Source organism: Pelmatolapia mariae, linkage group LG18 (genome assembly GCF_036321145.2).
Source record: "Pelmatolapia mariae isolate MD_Pm_ZW linkage group LG18, Pm_UMD_F_2, whole genome shotgun sequence".
Taxonomy (NCBI): domain Eukaryota; kingdom Metazoa; phylum Chordata; class Actinopteri; order Cichliformes; family Cichlidae; genus Pelmatolapia; species Pelmatolapia mariae.
Window position 1 is genome coordinate 21109816 of NC_086243.1, and position 21209 is coordinate 21131024.

Genomic DNA, 21209 nt, shown 5'->3' on the forward strand with positions numbered 1-21209 from the left:
ACATTTACAAAATATAAAAATGTGACTTGAAAATAGGCCATTGGCTGTTTCTTTGTCTTCTTCTTCTTTTTTTAAAATTTATTTATTTTTAATATCTCGCACCCCCACTCCCATGTCTCTGAATGGCGATATTCATTCATCTGCACACAGCAAGAGAGAGAGAGAGACGGAGAGAGAGAGAGAGAGAGAGAGAAGCTTTCCTCTCCCTCAAGTTTCCAGCTGGCAGGGAGAAATAGGTTGACAGAGTACATGCTCGCACCGAGGCTATAAAGAAGAAGTCAGGCTTGAAGAGGCGGAAAAAAAGAACAAATAAACCTGGATTTGCGCTCTCATCGGCATCCGGTGAGGGATATGAAGAAGACAGATAAGAACATGGAAATGAACTGTAAGGGTTTGAAAGGACGACAGGAGAAATTTGTTGTCCTCATCTTTTATCTCCAGATGTTGTCCAGCCCCGTGGTGAGTGGCATTTTGATTCTTTTATTTATGCGCACTTGCCGCAGAATCTTCCTGTCTGCGCCAAGGTGCCGTTATCCATGAAGTGATTAAAAGCTGCTCAAAGTGAAACAAAGTCCCTTTGGTGTGAGCATTTAACACGCAAAAACGCTTTTAATTAGAAAACGATCTTCTCAATTACGCCCTAATGACATCTTTACTTTAATACCCCTTTTCACATTGTCCTCTGCCTTCTTTCTCGCTCTCTCTTCGGGGCATGCATCAGACCTGAATGGCAAATGTCCTCATTAAGCTGGAGGCGCTAATTAGCGACCGGCATCCATCAACCTGCGTCTTTATCAATCAAAGAGCAAATCAGCAGGGAAAACGTGGGGGGCGGGGGGATACAGAGATGTTGTCATATAGATCGGAGAATGAATTCGCAAAAAACGGGACCTGTTCTTTAGTATGATTCTAATTCTGGCTCAAAATGTCAACTTGAATTAACTTGTAAACATCAGGGAAGTCACGCGTAAATGTCGTTTTTCCACCTCTCTAGAGTGCAGGCTCGTTATCTGCTCTAAAACTATGTCTGTTGTTGATGTTTGTTTAATAAACTGCATTCCCCCCCCCGACCCCCCCCAAATTGCTGCACCGATTGGCACCATAACTCCATCAGGCTCCAAGCGAAAGAAAATCAGCTTGTGCACATGTGTCTGCTTTCCTGCAGATAACTTAGTTGGATCTTATTTTCAGGCCGAAGCAATTCATCCGGACTGCGCCATCATCTCCCAGCACCTGCGGGCTCGTGAGATATGTAGCCAGACGAGGAGGAGCGAGGCGCAAAACCAAACCGACCACAGCGGTGGGTTCGCGCGCGTGTGTGTGTGAGTGTGTGATGCTGCTTTGTGATTTTGCAAACACGCAAACACTTCAAGAGATAAGCAAGAAACGTTGGCGCACTGGGAAAGGATTTTAATAGACTGGAATGTGGGCTGAACTAAAAAAAAAGGAGTTTTGAGATGGCTGGGGAGTGAAAGGTACAACAAAACGCGTTTTTACGCTCACAGAGGAACACAGTGCAGGTTGAAGTTTCAGCTCTTTGCAGTTTGGTTGGATGTCTTCTTCTTTGTGCTGTGATATTTGCGTCCTTGTGAGAGGCAATTTGCTTTCAACACGGAACAAAAAAAAGAAAAAAAAAAGAAAAAACCTTTGATTTTATTCATTTCTTCATTTTTATGGGGGCAAAGGTTTTTCATTTATTCAAATAATTATTCATTGAGGAAATATGCTTGGTATAAACTGAATATGTACCAATCAAGTATTTTTCATTTGACCAGATTTCATTACATGTAATATTTTACATCGTACTTACGTAACAAAATTACGTGGAAAATAAGTGAGCATTTTTGAACATAAGCATATTTTTGAGTGAAATCTATCCAAGCACGGCGTGCAGGATGCATATCATAAAGACCAAACATATAAAAAGAACCATACCGGTGAAAACATTTGGAGCCTTCATCAATGAGCAGTGAGCAAGTAAACCACTTGAATTAACTGAAAATTATGTTTACATAAGAAATTCCCCTTAAATTTTCTATTTTTTTAAACCTGCATTTCTTTTATAACAGGTTAGAGTCAAAGCTTTGACTGGTTTCCTTTCTTTAAATGAACTGTTTTGACAAACCAGTGACAGAAAATGTACCAGCGACCACCACAGCAACTATACAGTTTAACCTCTGAGGAGAGACCATGGTTTTAAAAGGATCAGCTGATTACCCAATTTTACTTTTTAACCTTATCAACCATCCATTTAAGCTTCTGTAGATGCTTTCTTTCTGACAATGATCACAGTAATAGGTGGTAAAAGTTCATATGTCTAATGGATTAGAAAAGCAACAGAAAGGACTGTGCGCATTTAAAGTGACAAAACAGACAAAACAATATAGAATATGCCTCTGTGATTAAAATCGAATTATAATATAGGATAAAAAATAAATAAGCAGAACACAATACATTTAAAATAGTGACAAATTAATTCACTTGTATTGTCTGTACAGCTTTCAGGTACATTTTGTGCTCCTTGCTCATTCTACTGCATTAGAATGCAAGAACATCTTTAGTTTTTACCCCACCACATAATATGATATTCCTACTTTTACTTCTGTAAATGTTACTGTTTGTCATGTGATAGTATATTAAGAAGAAGTACATCATAGTAATATAGACATTAAAACTATAGTCTGTTTATTTGTAGTAGTTCAGCTGTGTTAAACTGAACTTATTTTAAAAGGCTGAAAATGCCAGTAACACTGGAAATTTGTGTTGGTGCACTACTTTATCTCCATAATGACCTTTTTCTCACTCTTGTCACCTTTACTTCCTCCTGGTGAGGCCTCACCTGCTCATTCTTCCAGTGTGACTCACTCATTATTATTATTTATTCATTTTTTAAAATTAATGAACTTCCATCTCCCCGTGCACTTTAATGTCTCCATAGCAGACATTTCATCAGATACTACTCTAATACAACAACAACCTAAAAGTTCCCTTCTGTGAGAGTGATGAACTTTAACATTTCCAAACTAATTTGATCTTAATTAACGGTGAAGTGGCACAACACATCGGTGCAAAGTTGTCATCTGCTGCTCATTACTGAGATAAACGTCTTTTGATAAAATGTGTGTTTGTGCCCCATTTGCATAATAGCAACTGTGCAGATGACATGTGTTATCATGCAGAGACAGAATCCAAAGAGGCATGCAGATTTGAACCTTATCAGCGGCTCACTCCTCGTGGTAAAGGGCCCAAACAGATGTTACATGAGCTGTACCAGTTTGAAATGTGACGCCATTAGCTACAAATTTGAAAGTGATGGTTTGATTCAATCTAATGCCTGTTAACACTTATTTGTATTGAGAGTTTAATTTGTTGGTTGCAAAGAAGTGCTCTGTGCATCACAGTGTATCGGCTGAAGTCCTGCAGCAGTCTGAACCTATAATAGGGTCACCTGATCCACCCAAGTATAGGTTTCATCACATAGGAAAGTGTCTGTCTTCTAAATCCAAATTGGGAGCTGGTTGCACAGGAGATGGGCGTGATAGCTGAAGGTTCTGCCTCCCATTTTACTTTCAGAAACTCTAGAAATCACAAGTACACCAGCAATCTGAGGGTGAAGTGCTGTAGTGTCATAATGTGGTATGAGGTCTTTAAGATCTGATAGGGCCTGATTAGTTAAGACTCTGTATGTGAGGAAAAGCATTTTAAATTCAATTTTGGCTTTTACAGAGAGCCAATGAAGAAATATTAATATGGGAAAAACACAATCAAAGTTGGTTGTGGCTCAGGCCTTAGAGCAGGTCATCTACTAATCCCTGGCTGCTCCAGTCTGCATGTCAGATATCACTGGGTAAGATATCAAGTTTCTCTACGATGCCCCCGGCTTCATTCGGATATAGCTGAATATCGTCTGCATAGCAAGGAAAATACATGCAGTGTTTTCTAATAATATATGGAAGCATATATGATGTAAAGGATACTGGTCCCGGCACAGATCGCTATGACATTTTGTCCAGAGTGCCCATCTACATGCTCTCATCTGTTTTGTCTCTTGTTTTAGTCTACATAGAAAGATAAGTCCTTCAAGTTTACGGACCTTTAAAATCTTTAAAAAATACTGTTGGTTACTATGGAATTTAAATTTTAACAATACTCTAACTTTCTGTCCCATCATCAGGGGGAAAATGTATATTTGTCCAAACATCTGTAAAAGTAATAATATCTTCACAGTTAATAAATAAGAGCTTTCTAATGTACAGCTTGTCATTGTGAGTATGTTAGCATGCTGATGCAACAAGAGTATACTCAGCTGTTGAGAAAAGGTTAATGGGGTAGGCAGGTGCACTTTTAATGCTATTGGAAATGATAGGATCAAGGACCATGCCATCATCTAAAATACAATACTTATGTAATTTCCATTGCTGCGTTACTTTTATCTTCTGAAGCATCATCAATGTTTGAGGGTTCATTTTGTCCATGTTCTCTTCATTCTTCTCCCCTGGAGAGGTCCTTTGGAGCATTGGGGGAAATCTGCTACACAGCAACCGATTTCTGTAATCATATTAAGTTTTTCGGGTTATGCAGCAATATAATGTATTATTTATTTGTATAAATGATACATTGAAAGAGAAAAAAATTAAATATCCTCCTTTCTTTCTGGACACTTGCACAACAATCAGGTGATTTTGGTTCATGTGCAGGGAGGAGGAAAATGGTGATGTGAAGATTACTTTTATTTTTGTTGCACATAAGGACAAGAGGGGAATTTGTGACCAGGGTAAAACAAATACGTTATACTGCTAATCCAGCATTGGCTATGTGCAAGCATCTGCACAGACAGCATGCTAAAACCAAGCCAGTTAAAGAAGCCAGAGTGATGTTAAGGCTGAGTGAATGCTGATTCCAGCCCAGCAGCATCTTCAACAGGTAACAAAGGCATCAAATGCACTGGAAAGAAGAGGAATGAAAGTCAGTAGAAGCAAGACAGGATATGTGTGAGAGTGAGAGGGAGACAGGCGTAACAGTGAAACTGTAAGAAACAGAGGTAATAATAATAGGTGAGTTTGAATACACAGGGTGAAGATTGTGCAGGCAGGGTGGAGTAAGGCAGAGTGATTTGTTAAAAAAGAAGGATATCAGCAAGAGTGTAAAAGGAAGGTTTACAAGATCGTCGTGAGGCTTGCTATGATTTGGAGATGTTGGCACTGACAAAAAACAGGAAGCCAAGCTGAAGATGTTAAGGTTTTCATTCTGAATGACTAAAATGGACAGAATTAGAAATGTGTACATCTGAGGGACAGTGGACTGATTAAGATAGACAGGCAAGGCCAAGATGGTTTAAACATGCGCAGAGAAGAGATGGTGGATATACTGGACAAAGGATGTTAAGGATGGAGCTGCCAGAAAGGGAGTGAAAGAGGAAAACCACAGAGAAGTTTCATTGATGTAGTGAAGGAAAACATGCGGAGGGTTGGTGTGACAGAAAAAGATGCTGGGGATAGGGTGAGATGGAGGCAGATTATCCACTGTGGCGACTCCTAAAGAGAGCAGTTGAAAGAAAAAGAAGATATCTTCAAATGCTGTAGCAAGGGCATCAAATATATGTCAGTCTTTTATGCATCTCTAAGTCAGCAGAACAGAGGATCTCTCAAAAGAATTCATTCAAGTGACACCAAGTTAGCTGCATCATCTGGCTGTCTAGCAGTCCTCATTAATTCCTTATTATTATCCTTATTATTTCTTTTTTCAAAGCTTGCCAGGCATTAAATGAGTTGCTTGTGAGATTGAAATGACAAATATGATTTTACCGAAAAACTATATAAACAAATACATATGAGATCAATCCCTTTCTGTATTGATCCAGCTGCTGGATTGGAGTGACTGTAGCTCAGGAGGTACAGCAGGTCATCTACTGATTGGAAGGTTGGTGGTTAAATTCCTGGCTCCCCCAGTCTGCATGCCAAATACTAACCCCCACTTGCTCTCCGATGCATGAATGCGTATGAATGTATGTTAGTTAGGAAGCACTGACAAAGCATAGACAACAGTGCTTGTGTGTATGAGTGAATGCGGTGTGTTGTATAGAGCGCTTTGAGTACTCCAGGAGAGTAGAAAAACGTTATATAAGAATCAGTCCATTTACCATTCCTTTCTCTCATAAATGAACTGATTGTTTGCAACTGATGATGCTTTTTTACTGAATTTCAGTTTCAGAATACTTAACAATGAACCTTCTGCACATTTTGAATCTTTGGTAAATAAATTGCTGAAGATGATCTAACATTGAACATATCAGTATAATTACAAAATAAATACAGAAATTTTTTAAAAAAAACTATAACTCTGATGTGGGATTAGTAGGGATGGAAATTTAGTGATTCAAATTTCATTATCGACATCACTTACCGATTTGATTCTTTATTGATTCTGATTGATTCTTATGTACTCCAAGGAGAAATAGCTACTCATTACTACTCATTACATTACATTTCTCTGTAAAATGGAATGCATTGTCTCCTAATTTAACAATTTGAACCATTTAACAATAAAAACCTAAAGGCTTCAAGTTGTCACACACAAATCCGTATCCCATTGAATACACGGTCGCCAGAGTGATTCTACTTTTTGAAACATGAACAGGTAGAAATGCGGGCTACAGCCAAGCTTCAGTTTGCTACCTGCTGAAGTTTAGGGTCTGGCTGTTGGGTTGGGTTAGGCATTCACTTAGCTTTAACATCATTCTGGGTTACTGGCTAGCTTAGCATTAGCATGCTGTCTGTGCAGATGCTTACAAAGAAACAAAGTTGTGTTAGCAACATAATGCAGCTGTTATTGTCCTAGATGCAGTTTTCCGTTTAAGATTTCGCTCTTGTTTTATAGTGCAATGAAATATAAATAAAATGTCCATATCCACGCTGCATCACCAATTTCCTCCCCCCACACACTAAGTGAAATCAGCTGATTGTAGCACAAGTGCAGTTGGAACCAATGAACAGGATGAGCAGGCAAGCAGAATAACAATTCCAAGGAAATGAACTACTGGGGACCGGTTCTCTATAAGATTCCCATCCCCAGGAATTAGAACTTTTGCCACTGCCAGGACATCCTCCTTACACAACCACACTCAGACTTACAGCAAGCATTGTTATATGTCACCCAGAAAAAAAATGTGTGTTCAATCAATAGATTAATTTTCAAGTCGCTTTAAAAAGCAATCTCATAACAATGAATACACTCATTGTCATGGTAAGCTGTGTGGCTGGCAGGATGAAGGACCCAAATGCAGAACTCGTACACGTAAAAGTAAACTTAAAATGGCAGCTTTATTTGCTGGGAAAAATAATCCATAAAATACACTCACAATAATCAAACCCAAACTAAGAACTAAACACTGGGAAGCTAGAAAACTAAGACAAAGAAAACTAAGAACACAGAGGAAACACACAGCAAAGAGGGCACAACGCAACAACAGACAGAGGAAAACACAGGGCTTAAATACACAAGAAGGTAATGAGGGAACGAAACACAGGAGGAGAGCACAGCTGGGAATAATCACACATAATGAGACAAACAGGAAGCAAAACTAAATATACTGAACATGGGATAAGGACTATCAAAATAAAACAGGAAGCATGACAAATATGTGAATGCAGACAAGACACTTTAACACTATGACTGGGGGAATACAAACAGAGACAGGACTAGACACTGAGACATGGAGACATGAGTGACCAGGGGAACAGAGGTAAGACACAGAAACCAACCGAACCAGGACCATGACACTCATGTTTTCTAAAATAACCATATCTGGGGCCAAAAGTACTTGTTCTTCATAAATATACTCCAGTATTTCCTGCTCTAGAAGTAGTAAGTCAAAGGTTTCTATTGCAAAATATGATCATGTGATCATAATCAACCATATGTGTACAGTCATCCAAAAAAGACAAAGACACAAACAAACAAACAAACCAAAAAACATCTGTTTGCACAATAAACATTAACATTAATAACACTGAGAAGTCAGTTCAATTCATGCTGTATAATAAATGAAGATGTTATCGAGTTGGGCCTCAGCGCTGCTCGGGAAACGCTCATTTGTGTCCAAAGTTATATCATACGTCACTGTTAATCCTAAATGGGGTGACATTCATGGCTAAGTGTAAAATACTCTGGAGATGTCTGTTAATCAAAGCCTAAGAATAGATCCCTGCTCAGTGTGGGTTAAAACCCTTTGATCTGAAAGGAAATGTTTAAAATGAATCATCAACCTCTTGACATTTCAGTTAATTGTAAACTCTAGCAGTTTATAGAACTCCAGAATCACCGGGGAATAAAACATTTCAGCTTCTGAGATGATTGTTTGCAATTCCCCCCGCAGTTGAACACAAAGATGTCAGAAACAGTATAAGTTTCCATAATTTGGGGTTTTGGCTGCACTCGCTCTGGCTTTTGTTACATGAATGAATGAGGACAAATGCAAAAATCCTTAACATAGATCACATAATTGTGCCTCTTTCATTGACACCTCTAATCTCAGGCTAAAAATGAAATCTTTTCACAATCATCCAACCCAGTTGTCACATTGCTCTAAGTGTCTGTATGACTCAAGCCCAGAGATCTAAGTTTAAGCACTTCCAAGCGGGAACTCTCTTATGGGAATTATTATTGCACCACTTGAGAGACAGCAAAAGTTTAATTTGAACTTGGAAGCAACACAACATGTATGAGGAACACAAAACAGCTTGAGGTAAACAACTTAATATAAAACTTGGTGCATATACACTTCAAAGGACCTGTTAAAAAGGCCTGTGGAAACAAATATGGAACAGAATGAAGAGTCTGCAGTCTTCTGACAGTCCTGTGAGAAACATGGACAGGACAGGATTGTAAGTTGTAAGCTGCAGCTAACGGCAGTGTCATGCTTGAACTAACTTGTATCACACCCTGTCAGAGCTTGTTGAAAATCAAAAGGTTTTCATACTGTTCCAAATGGCCACACTTAACAGCAGTGAAAAGTGAGCTGTCGTACAGAGTGACGATCCATTCATCCATCCTGGGTCTGCATTTAGGAAGTGCCCAGGAAGCATCCCAGTCAAATGCCTCCTTTGACCTTGAAGTACTTAAACTCTCCAACCCAGAGTAGGCAATCTACCCTTTTACAGCCGAAAAAAGGGTAGATTTTCTCACCTAGGAGCATGTTAAATATAAAGATTGTTTTTAATACTTAGATGAAAATCTTTGTGACTGTTTCTATTGTAGATCCAGCACAAAATACTATATTTCCTCTACCAGGCTTTTGGCTGAATCAGAACAAAGAGTAGAGCCCTGCACACTTCAGATTTCATCCTGCTACTTCTATCAGCATTCACATCATCACTAAACACTATGATCCAGCTCAATGCATACCCATGATATAATATCACATCCACGATAATTGGCAGATAATGTTGGATGCTTCAGATTATAAGCTGTTTATGATCTTCTCCATACTTTTCTCTTCCCATTATTTTGTTACAAGATTTTTTTCAGATCTGTGCAGGCTCTTTCAGATGGTTTCTGTCAGAATCTAATCTGGCCCTCCTGGCCCTCTCTGTTTCTTTTTATAAAGGTGTCCCTTGATTGTACACTTGAGAGTGTTCTTGACTTGGTTAGAGGTTTTGAAGTTGTTTTTCTTAACCATGGAAATAAGCCATCATTCACTTTAGTTGTCTTCTTTGGTCTTTCGGGGCTTTTGAAATTGTTGGGTTGGTCAGTGCATTAAATCCTTTCAAGAATGAACCAGATTGTTGATTTGGCCGCTCCTAAATTTGTTCCTGATTAGTTTATTTTGTTTTTTCAGTCCAATGGTCAATTGCACCAACATGTCTTTGGGCCTCCTATTTCAAATTACACTGAAAATCTGTACAACACAAAGTCAACACTTCAGATATCATGTCTGCTTCAATAATCATGAAATTCCATGAGGGAATAGGCACCATCTGGCCATGAAACTGCTTGTCAGTCAATTGTTGCACTCATTTTGAGCCTCTGAAAATGGGGGACTGTGTGTAAAAATGATTGAAATCCCTAAACAGTTAATGCAAAAATCTTTAAATCTGTTGAATTAAGTCCTGCAGTCTGCACTTCAACCACATGTTGGTTGTTTGGTTTCAAATCCATTGTGGTGGTTTACAGAGGCAATACTGCAAAAATTGGGTCAAAAATTTGTCCCAGAAATTATGGAGCTAACTGTAAATAGTGAACCACTCACTTTTTAAGTAAAATGGATTAAAAATTTTTTTTACACTACATGGTCAAAAATAGTGGGCAAACCTACACATTGCACCTACAGGAGCAGTTCAGCCTTCAAAACCCATGAAATGAAGCTCCCAGTGCACAGGTTTTGTGCTGATGTTAATGCCAGCGGAAGTTTGGAGCTCTGCAGTTGAGTCAGCAAAGCATTGGGGAGTTTTACTACTCTGCAGCTCAGCACTTGGCCACCCCACCATTTACCTCTACATGGTTTGTCACTTTTGCTTTTCTAAACATTTCCACTTTGCAATAATATCACTTACAGTTGATCATAGAAAATCTAAGTCGGAGGTCATTTCACAATCTTGCTTTTCTATTTACTTTTCCTGTTACAGTACCACACTCAAATTGATAAGCTCTTTAGAATGTGGTAATGGGACGGAAAACACCAGAATTAGAAGATTAAGAGGTGTGGTCCAATACTTTTATCTGATATAGTGCGTTTATACCGAAACAACCCACATCTGTCACCTTAAGACAAAAGGTTGATTCTGTTCATCTGGACGTAGCGTTTTCAGTGGGAGATACATTTCGTCACTCATCCAAGTGACTTCTTCAGTCTGAGGTGACTGCAGGTTTCCCCAATCTTATAAACAGTACATTTGCACAATGACTGAAACTGGCACCACTGAATGAACAATCGGCTGAGAGGTCAGTTTCTTGATCATTAATGTGCAAACTGTCATGACCATTGATCAACAACCACTGATCAAAGACCATTGATCAATGGCCATGAGTACCATTTACAAAGAGTTGTGGAATGCCTGCAATTACCCCATTGTAAGATGGCGAAAGACGTACCCTTAGGCCTCCTGCTCAATTCCAAGTTGGTCTTTCCCTTTTAATCTAAGACACTTCATATTGCAAAACTCTGCAAATTAGTGGTGTAGAAGTACAGAGTGGTTAAAAATAAAGTAAATTTGTACTTACACACATAAATATTTGAGTAGATTCATGCATTTCATTACTAAATTGCTATAATATAGTATTGGCAGTGGGTGCACTTCAAAGCATCCACATCTGTTTTTTCCTGTGTATAGTAAGCCCACGTGCTGTCACTGTGTCAGGATATGCCACTGTCCTAATTCACACTGTCATCGTGCACCAAGTCTTTAGAAAAGCAGCAATTTTAGCACATTTGGTTCCCATTTTGGCATCCTCTCACCTTTACAGCTTCATAGAGCTTCTATATGGGGCTTTCAATACGTGGTACAGGTACAACCAAGGGCAAACAGTGCACACTAATATTAGATATGTCTGACTTTTAATGAATTTACCTGCCGCTTTATATTGTAGCAAGTTGATTTAAATTCAACCCTACAAGCTGCCAGATCATTTTTGCTCTGCACCTGAAATTCAATAATTAAATCAGGTCTCCCTTCAGCTATTCTCTTCTTGACTGTCAACAATGCTGCAGCTGAGAAAACAGATAGGACTCCGGTTTGGGTTTGTTCATTCTCTGCCATGAAACTGAATTATTTTGTAACTGTTCTCTTTGTTCTGTAAGGATTAGACCTCTCTGTGTAAACCTGACGACGATCCTCCCACATACAGTGTGCTTAAGAAGATGTTTCCCTCTCACCAGATTTAAATTTGAGAGATCCGGTTTTGTCTATAATCAGTGAGAAATATCTGCAATCTTGGAGAATGCTTTTTCCTAATCCTTGATAACAATTTAGTCCTTGTATAAATCTTTTATTTCGAGCTTAACCCCAGCAGATAGTTAACTGCAAGCTTGTATCCACTATGTAACCATTGTTTTTACTCAGAACTTTACTTTAATCGCCTTATCCACAGTAGATCTTACCCCCCTCACAACAAGATGCTCTTGACAGGGAGTGGTTTGAAAAGCATTGTTTCTCAGGCTGTGATTAATTCTGGCTTAGTGTGGATGGAAAGCCATGAGAGAGGAGAAGAAGCTCTTTTATAATTAGCTGGTTTAGCGGAGACATAACAAGCTTTTTTTTTAATCTATTTTTTTTACTGCACATATTTGTCTTTAATAAGATTAATTATGGTTATTTTGCTTTTAAGTATCACAAAAAGCATGTAAGCTTTATCCTGGAACTGTCACAGACAGCCAAAGGGATCCAAAAGAAGATTGTGGTACAGACGAGAACAGTTTATTACCAGGTTTGCGGTTTAATTATATTTAATTAGGGTTGCCCAGAGATTGTGGGTTGCAGAAGGTAAGTGTGAGTGAGTGATCAAAGGTATGCTGAATTAGCTGAGCATGAACTGGCTGAAAGAGGGAGTTGCAGGATGAGGTTAACTAAGTATGCAGCTCACTGAGCCGTGCAGAGCTGGGCAGGAAAGTTTGCATATGCCCTACCATATAGTTGTAGTGCAATGGGAAAACAGCTGCCAAGGGCAAGGGGAGATGTACACAGGGCGCCAGTCCACCACAGAGGTGTTTCATATGTTCTAGTTCAAAATTAAGGACCGAGGTTTCCTCTCCTCTCGCTGTTGACTAGGGCAGTGTCCACCATACCAACAAGCAGCTAAAAGTGGTGGCAGGGACTAACTTCTGTATAGATTAAATTAACTAAAGCAGAGGTGCAGAATTGCATCTAAGCTTTATTAAGGTATTTGCATTATTCTAAACAGAGAGGGGACCAAAAATGTGGCAGTACAAGAAAAGTACGGATATCAGAATTATCCAGTGGACATCAAGTGTTCAGTGTCTGCATACAATTTTCAAGACAATCCATCCAGTAGGTTTTGAGTTATTTCATCCCAAAGAAAGACTGACACTTCTAGTCATAATGGAGCCAACAGATGAAGACATGAACTGTAAAACATGCATCATCTGTGTGTTTGGTCGTGACCTGCTGTGTTAAAACAACCCCACAATTCATAGCGCCAACCCTTGAGATACCAACTCACTGAACAAACACTGAGTGAGATGACAGATGATGTGAAGCATCACTCCACGCAATCCCCTTTGTCATTTCTGAATCCTCGACTTCAGGAACATCAGACCGAGTCAGCCTGACAGCCACACAGTCCAACCATCCAGGGGTCTCTGTGAATAACCGTGCACCCCTGTTTCACTATCGCTTCCCAGGGTTACGACGGGTTGCGGATTATCTGATTAGATGAGTGCAGTTGGTTTTGTGGGACAGAAAAACATGGGCGTAAGAGTGCATAATGGATTAGATATGGTGGCTTTATACAGATGAAGTGAGGCACAGAGAGAAAATGGGAATTTCACTCTGACAGAGTCACCGCTCTGTCTCACATAAATGTCAGCAGCCACTACACGGCTTAAAAATCACCTGCAGGGCTCATGACTGAGTGCTGAGCTGTTTAATCTACTATATAATGAAGATTATATCAGCCTTTATTTATATATATAGATATATATCTATATCTATATAGATATATATCTATATATATATAGATATATATCTATATCTATATAGATATATATCTATATCTCTCTCGCTCTCTCTCTCTCTCCACATACATATATATATATACATATATATATATATATATACATATATATACACATATATGTATATATATATATATATATATATATATATATATATATATATATATATGTATGTGTATATACATATATATATATATATGTATATACACATACATATATATATATATATATATTAGGGGTGCAACGATACTCGTATCGATATTGAACCGTTCGATACAGTGCTTTCGGTTCGGTACGCCACAGCGCAAGCTAGCAAGACAGAAGCTTAGCTCGTTGCAACATGGTAAATTGAACCTCCCCCACCCTCATTCAGATCTGGCCTTTGGAACTATTTTGGTCTTCATGTGAAGTACGACCCTGAAGGTAAGCGCATCATGGACAAAAGTAAAACAGTATGTCGGATGTGCCACGCAATGCTCAATTACATGGGTGGGAACTAGTGCGTTAGCGCAGTTTGCTCGTTAACGTGTTGATGCCGTCCAGCCCCACGCACGGGGCGATCCGCGGTAGCTCGTTAACGGAGATTTGCCTTGTTGTGGCGTTAACGTCATTTCAGATTAACGCTGACAGCACTAGTGGGAACACAATGAATATGACTGCACATTTACTCCGACATCATCCTAGTGCAAAGACAAGTGGAAGCAGACAAAAACAACAAGCACGCATGCTACAAACTTTACCCGAGTCATTTAGACAGCTGTTAGCACATGATTCTCCTTATGGGGACCTGATATGTTTAATATGCTGCTGAGAATATACCCCAGAAGAAGCTATAGTATAGCTTTTATTTTGGAAAGAGCCATTTCTCTGTAATAAACTCTCTTTTCCAAAGATGAGGGATTTTTCCATGAGATATTTATTTTTTTATTACTTTGTCATTTCAGCAACATTAAATTTAAAAACTGTACTTTTGAGTTAAAATATATATTTATAATTTTAATAAATGACAAATTAAAAAAGCATGAACATTTTTTTGTATCGAAAAAATATCGAACCGTGACACCAAAGTATCGAACTGAACCGAACCGTGAATTTTGTGTATCGTTGCACCCCTAATATATATATATATATATATATATATATATATATATATATATAAAGGCTGATGTAATAAAGGCTCTCAGCTATATGGGCTCAAAATGTGGTCATAAATATTTTGTACTTGTAAATCAGTTTTGTATGTGTAAAAAGAATTTGTGTGTGCGTAAAAAAGATTTGTATGTGTAAAAAAGATTTGTATGTGCGTAAAAAAGATTTGTATGTGTAAAAAAGATTTGTATGTGTAAAAAAGATTTGTGTGTGTGTAAAAAAGATTTGTGTGTGTGTAAAAAAGATTTGTATGTGTAAAAAAGATTTGTGTGTGCGTAAAAAAGATTTGTGTGTGTGTAAAAAAGATTTGTGTGTGGACTTTGCCAAAAACCCCCTGCAAGTTACAAGTACGGATTTTGACCCTATTTTTCTTCCTTTCATCTGATTGGTCAATGTCATGTCAATCACAAATGTAACAATCCAATCAGAGAACAGATGGGTTTGGCTGTCGGAGGGGCACTTTTTTGAACTGCAGGTCCTTGAAGGGTGATACAGTTTGAAGCTGGAGGATCTCTATATAAATATCCGATAGCAGCTAGGTCCTTTAACTTTCAGCAGCTGTTGAAAGGATAAAGTTGTGGTATGTCAGTGGTTAGAAATACCATCATTACTTTAGGATTAGTTTAACACAAAGTCAGGGCTGACCCGGGACCATTGCTGTGAGTCACAGTGCGCAGCATAAAAGTCCTTTCACATCGGACACAGGATGTGCTGCTAATGCTAACTGCTAACTAAAAGCAAAGGATCCAGAATTTGTTGCGCTGGCTGCTGGGCTCTGTGGGTTTTTGCAGCAGCTCTACCTGTACTAGATGCACCTGCTCCTTGTCGTTTCTATCTCTGACTTTATGTCCTCTACAAGAGTTTCGGGGGGGGGGGGGTTTGCTAGTTCTTCAAATGTTCAATAAAAACATGTATGCTAATTCATAACGAAGAAAGCTTTGTAATGAAGACTGTCATTTCCAAAACACTGCCCGCCCCCCCCCGCGGTCCGCAGCGCTGTTGAAAAGGCTGTGGAAGTCCCTGTATTAAGCACATAGACCTGTGACACAAAAATCACCAAACTCAGACCACAGACTGTTTTCCTTCGTGGTGATAAAGGAAAACGCTGAGTTGGCATGTAAAAGGGCATTTATTCCCTTCAAAGACCTGCAGTTCAAAAAAAGTGCCCCTCCGACAGCCAAACCCATCTGTTCTCTGATTGGATTGTTACATTTGTGATTGACATGACATTGACCAATCAGATGAAAGGAAGAAAAATAGGGTCAAAATCCGTACTTGTAACTTGCAGGGGTTTTTTGGCAAAGTCCACACACAAATCTTTTTTACGCACACACAAATCTTTTTTACGCACACACAAATCTTTTTTACGCACACACAAATCTTTTTTACGCACACAAATCTTTTTTACGCACACACAAATCTTTTTTACACATACAAATCTTTTTTACACATACAAATCTTTTTTACGCACACACAAATTCTTTTTACACATACAAAACTGATTTACAAGTACAAAATATTTATGACCACATTTTGAGCCCATACAGCTACCCTATCTTCTGTTTGCAAACCAGCTCCTTCCTCCAGTGTCTGCTTTTGGGTCCACTCTAACAATCACACCGGCGCACCCCGCCATGACACTCTCGGCCTTTCTTTCTCTGTATCTTCATTCAGATGACATGACATGAGGGAAATTGGCAGACGTCCTGACAATGAACAGTAAGAGACAAAGGACTTAAATACACACATGAGGTGATCAGGGGAAGTGGAGACACATGAGAAAAACAGCTGACCAGGATAAACATAATGATGGACAGGAAATGTAAAATAAAACACAAACACATGGAAACTGGACTTTCAAAATAAACAGGAAAACATGACAAGACACAGACATGACAGCATTAACCAGGCAGACCAGAAACATGACAAATAAGACACAATAAACAACAAGGGGAACTTTAACACATGGGAAGATGACCCAAAGAAGACCTACTAAACAATGAACAATAACTAGAACTAAGAAACCTAGGATCTAATGCCAAAAAGACTAACTATAAACAATGAATATCAAAATACAAGAAAACACAAAGTGCTGGGTCATACAACCCAGGACTGTGACAGAGAGATAGGGCTGAACTTGGGGATGGAGGGAGAAAGAGACAGGAAGCAACTGAGGAAAATAATTAGGAAGATAGAGAGGGAAATAGCAAGGAAGTAAGATTGGAAGTGAGGGAGAAAGGGAGGGAGAGAGAAGGGAGTGAGTAAGAAAGGAAGAGAGGGAGAATGCAAAACAGAGAGAGGGAAGGCATAAGATAGCAAGCAAAAGTGGGAGAAATGGAGGGAGTTGGGGCAGATGAAGGAAGATACAGAGGGAGGAAGGGAAGAAGATATAGAGGGAGGAACATTGGGATAGAGGAAGATTGAGAGGAAGGGAGGAAAATAGGTAAGGAACGAGATAGGGACAGAATAAATGGGGGTAGAAAGGCAGTGAGGGAGATAGGGAAGAAGACTGAGAGGGAAGCAGATGGAAGAAAATTAAGGGAAAAAGGATGGAGAGAGATAGGGTTGAACAGGGAGGGAGATAGGTAGGAAGACAGCAAGTGAAGAACTGTAGAAAAAGATGAGGGGGAAAGGGAAGGAAAGAGGAAGATAGGGAGGGAGGGAGATAAGAAGAAGCGAGAAAGGAAGATTGAGAAGAATGAGAAAGGTAGGGGGTCAAGGATGAAGGAAATCTTTGTCCTTAAAGGGCAATTTGTTGTACAGTCAGCAGAAATCACACAACCATCAAGTAAAATGCAATAAATATACTCATTTTTTTTTTTTTTTACAAATGAGCAACATTAACATTAAGAACACAATGAGTAGATAAAGAAGAAGATGGAGGGAGTGAGGGATGAAGGGACATATGGAGGAGGACAGGGAGGAAGAAGGGGGGAGATAAGGCAGGAGGGAGAAAAAGGATGTTGATAGTCTAGTCAACAGGATAATTTGTAATGCTTCTTTAATGAGCATAATAATTTTCAGTACTGCTCTTGTAATAGGTAAAAATATGTTTCTATTGATGCATTATAACCTTTAGAAACAAGCGATTGTTTCTGTATGTGTAGAAATCTCATTAGCTTCATCGGTTTCTCTACATACTCACATCTTTGCTGCCCTTTGTCACTTTTACATGATTCACTAGCTTTCTATCATACACTGGTTTCTTTTTTCTCATCTGTTCTCTGATGTAATCCCACAGGCTGCCTTACTGTTTCTGCCTGCTTGTTACCTGAAATCACAAAGGTGGGAAAAATAAGGAAAAGTTTACTTGGAGATAAATTATCTGAATTTCAGGAGCGTGACAACGCCCCTTCCGGTTCTTATCTATATATGACCACTCAGTTCTACAAGCTGTTCGTTCTCGTTTTCATGCCCCACCCTCCGTTTTTCAGTTCTTTCACTTCTTCACTTCTCATTAGTACATGGGGATCTGCCAGGCCCAGGAGCTGCCGCAAGTCCCCTCAGAGGACTTCCCCAAACCGCTGCTCAATTCATGTTTAAGCCATTCGCCTTTATCTACTAAAAAACGCTAAAATGGGGATGTGGGCCCAGCTAGAGAAATATTTTAAATGGATTCAACTGTCAGGAACCAAGGTTTACACGTACAGATGGGACCCAAAGGCAAACTCAATACAAAATTCACAGGAACTATGTACAGATTTATTTCTTTAACATAAATGACCAGGAACAACCAAGGGAATGAGAATATAACTCAAGCTGTAGAATCCGGGAACTGAAATGCCCTGGGAAGCCGTGATTGGGATCGTGGGAAGATGCAACAGAAAGGGGAAACAATTACTCGGGTGCAGGAGAACGGAGAGTCAAAACTAAACAAGAATTAGAATGCTGCGGCTTACAATCAGAGTCAGACCGTGGGGCTCGGAGGGGAGGGTGTCCGTGGGAAAATCCTAGCAGGAAAAGATGGAGATTGAGGGAGTTCTCTCGCACGCAGAACAGGCAGGAGGGCGTAATATTAACACAGGTAACAAAATACCTGAATAAACTCAGAGCTTAGGAGACCCAAGTTATCACCAAGAGTGACTAACGGACTGGCATGGAGCAGCCGTCCGCACTGGGTGAAATAGCCCTGCTGCAATTGCCTGGGATGGAATACAGGTGTGATGTTGATGGTCCAACCCGAGGGCGTGGCCACCGAGGCAACCCAAACACTCCCCGGATACTGCTCCCACGGACCATGACATAAACTACTAGACTAGAGTCTTATTGTACCTTTTTAAATGACCTGATTTTGGATCATGTTTTTGTTTTTTACCGTGTTTTTAAATGGGTCCCGCCCATGGACACTAACAAAAACAAACAGGCACAAAACAAACCCTGATGGAGTCATCCAGGGAGAACTGAGAGACTCTGGGAACAAACTAAGAATAAACTAATCAGCAGTTTGTAAACTGGTGCTAGGGCAGATTTTAATAATAAACACATCTTTAAAATTGTCAGTTTTCATCAGGTTCTCACATTAATTGCAATTACCACGACAGCAACTTCCAATTTTCTGGTTTGGAGCAGAAAGAGACCTCCAGACTAGTTTGTCCTTGATTGTTGCCGTGCTTCTGAAGCGGATTCCTGGGGGTTCAGTAAAAATCTCTCATAAAGTATTATTACTCTCAGCAGTTTCCAGTTTTTTTCTTTCTAATGTTTTTGATGCTGTAGCATGCGGCAAAGTAAGGTTTATGAGCTTGCTCTTGCTTTGGTTTAGAGCTGATCAATTTGCTTCTCTCAAGTTATAAAACTTTGTTATGAGCCAGTGTGAACACCTGAGATTTATATCTGTGCGAAATGCTGCTGTCATAGACTGGACTCGGGAGTCCTGATCACAATGTCTCAGTCTCACATCCTAAAAGAGATTTTCTTAATGAGAAGGTAATGAAAACTGTCTGCATGTTACATGGGGTTTCAGATAGTCCTATTTCTGATGATTTAGGTTTGCAGGTATCCTTCATTGTCCTCTGAAATCCATCCAAAAAGTTAATGGCCTGTAGGTAATAATCCAAGCTGAACTTCAGATTTTCATTCAGGGGTTTTCTGTGCCTGAGAAATACAAACATATCATCGGTGTGTCTTCTGCACCGCACAGTTTTTTGTTTGGAAAAATGTTAAGTTTCTGCCATTTTCCTAATAACAGATATGTACAGTAGATGGAAAACATGCATCCATAGCTGTAACCTTTTCTTGACTTAGTTTGTCCTGAAAAGGTATTATTTTGAAGAATCCACTCAGTGAGTTGCACAAAAACATCACTAGTGGACATAAGGTCAATCCGTCTGCGCCTCAAATAGTAGGCCATCGGACCTACATCGTGTGCTATTTTACTTTTTATATATCTAGGTTATCATAAAGTGCAATCCTAGCAAAGAACATGAAACCCCAAACTGAACAAGCTCACTGAAATTAGTCACCAGATTTGAGTCAAGTAGAGCACCTTGGAGATTTGGCAATAAAAACTTATATCTTAAGTGACTTAGTTGCTTATTTTCTCACATACAGCCTCTGGTACATTTTTCCCTTTGTCAGTCACCAGTTAAGAAAGTATTTATTACATCAAGGGTCACAAACACAATCAAATGAATGGCAGCAGTAGGACAAAATTTGCCTCACCAACATCCTGCCGAGTGCAGAGCAGTAATCTCCATTTCAGATGCAGGCGGGCTGTGTTTATGTTTTACTCAGAAATCACTCTAGCCTCCGAAACTGTTTTATGTTCCTCGAAGTTTATGGTGCCTGAGGATTTGATACTTTTTTCTTTTTTTCAGAGAAGAGATTTCCTGCTTAAAATGCATTTGACATTTATTTTGATCTCACCTCAGCCTTTGGGGTAAATGAAAAAAAAAATCTGCTTACATTGCCTTTTTAATTCATCACTGCTGTTGACATTTATCCACGGTGCACTGAGATGACTGCAGATATTTGGTGCAGCACACGCACCGTTTATCAGCACAATTAAAATTGATCAGACAAGCTACTCCATCCAATCATCCACTTTCTCCTGTCAAATCTGTCAACTCAATGAAAAATGAATTAGTCCATTATACACCGGCGAGTAATCCGCGGTTTACATAGAATGTATTTGATGAAAAAAAAAAGTGAAAGCTTTTAATGTGGGCCAATCACAGCTACGAGACTGTGGACGGGACTTGTCAGCTGGTTTTATGCATCACTTTGGATTTATTAGGTCAGGATTAATATAAATACCCAATTTTAATTATACGAGAGTGAATATGTGACTTGGCAATCAGGTCACCTGAATGTACTGTGTTTGCACATGAAGGCCTGAGGTTTAAATGCGTCTGCTCCGTTCTTCATAAATAAAACA

The 21209-nt window shown here is 39.3% G+C and overlaps 1 protein-coding gene across 1 annotated transcript in view; it reads left to right on the forward strand.

Moving 5' to 3' along the window:
• The first annotated feature begins 261 nt into the window (after positions 1-261).
• The window catches only part of LOC134616251 (pituitary adenylate cyclase-activating polypeptide type I receptor-like), a 46141-nt gene continuing 25193 nt past the window's right edge, over positions 262-21209 (forward strand). The window contains exons 1-2 of the mRNA XM_063460979.1: positions 262-459; positions 1192-1300. Coding sequence (XP_063317049.1) covers positions 352-459; positions 1192-1300 — 217 coding nt within the window. The 5' untranslated portion in view covers positions 262-351. The remainder of the gene's footprint in view (positions 460-1191; positions 1301-21209) is intronic.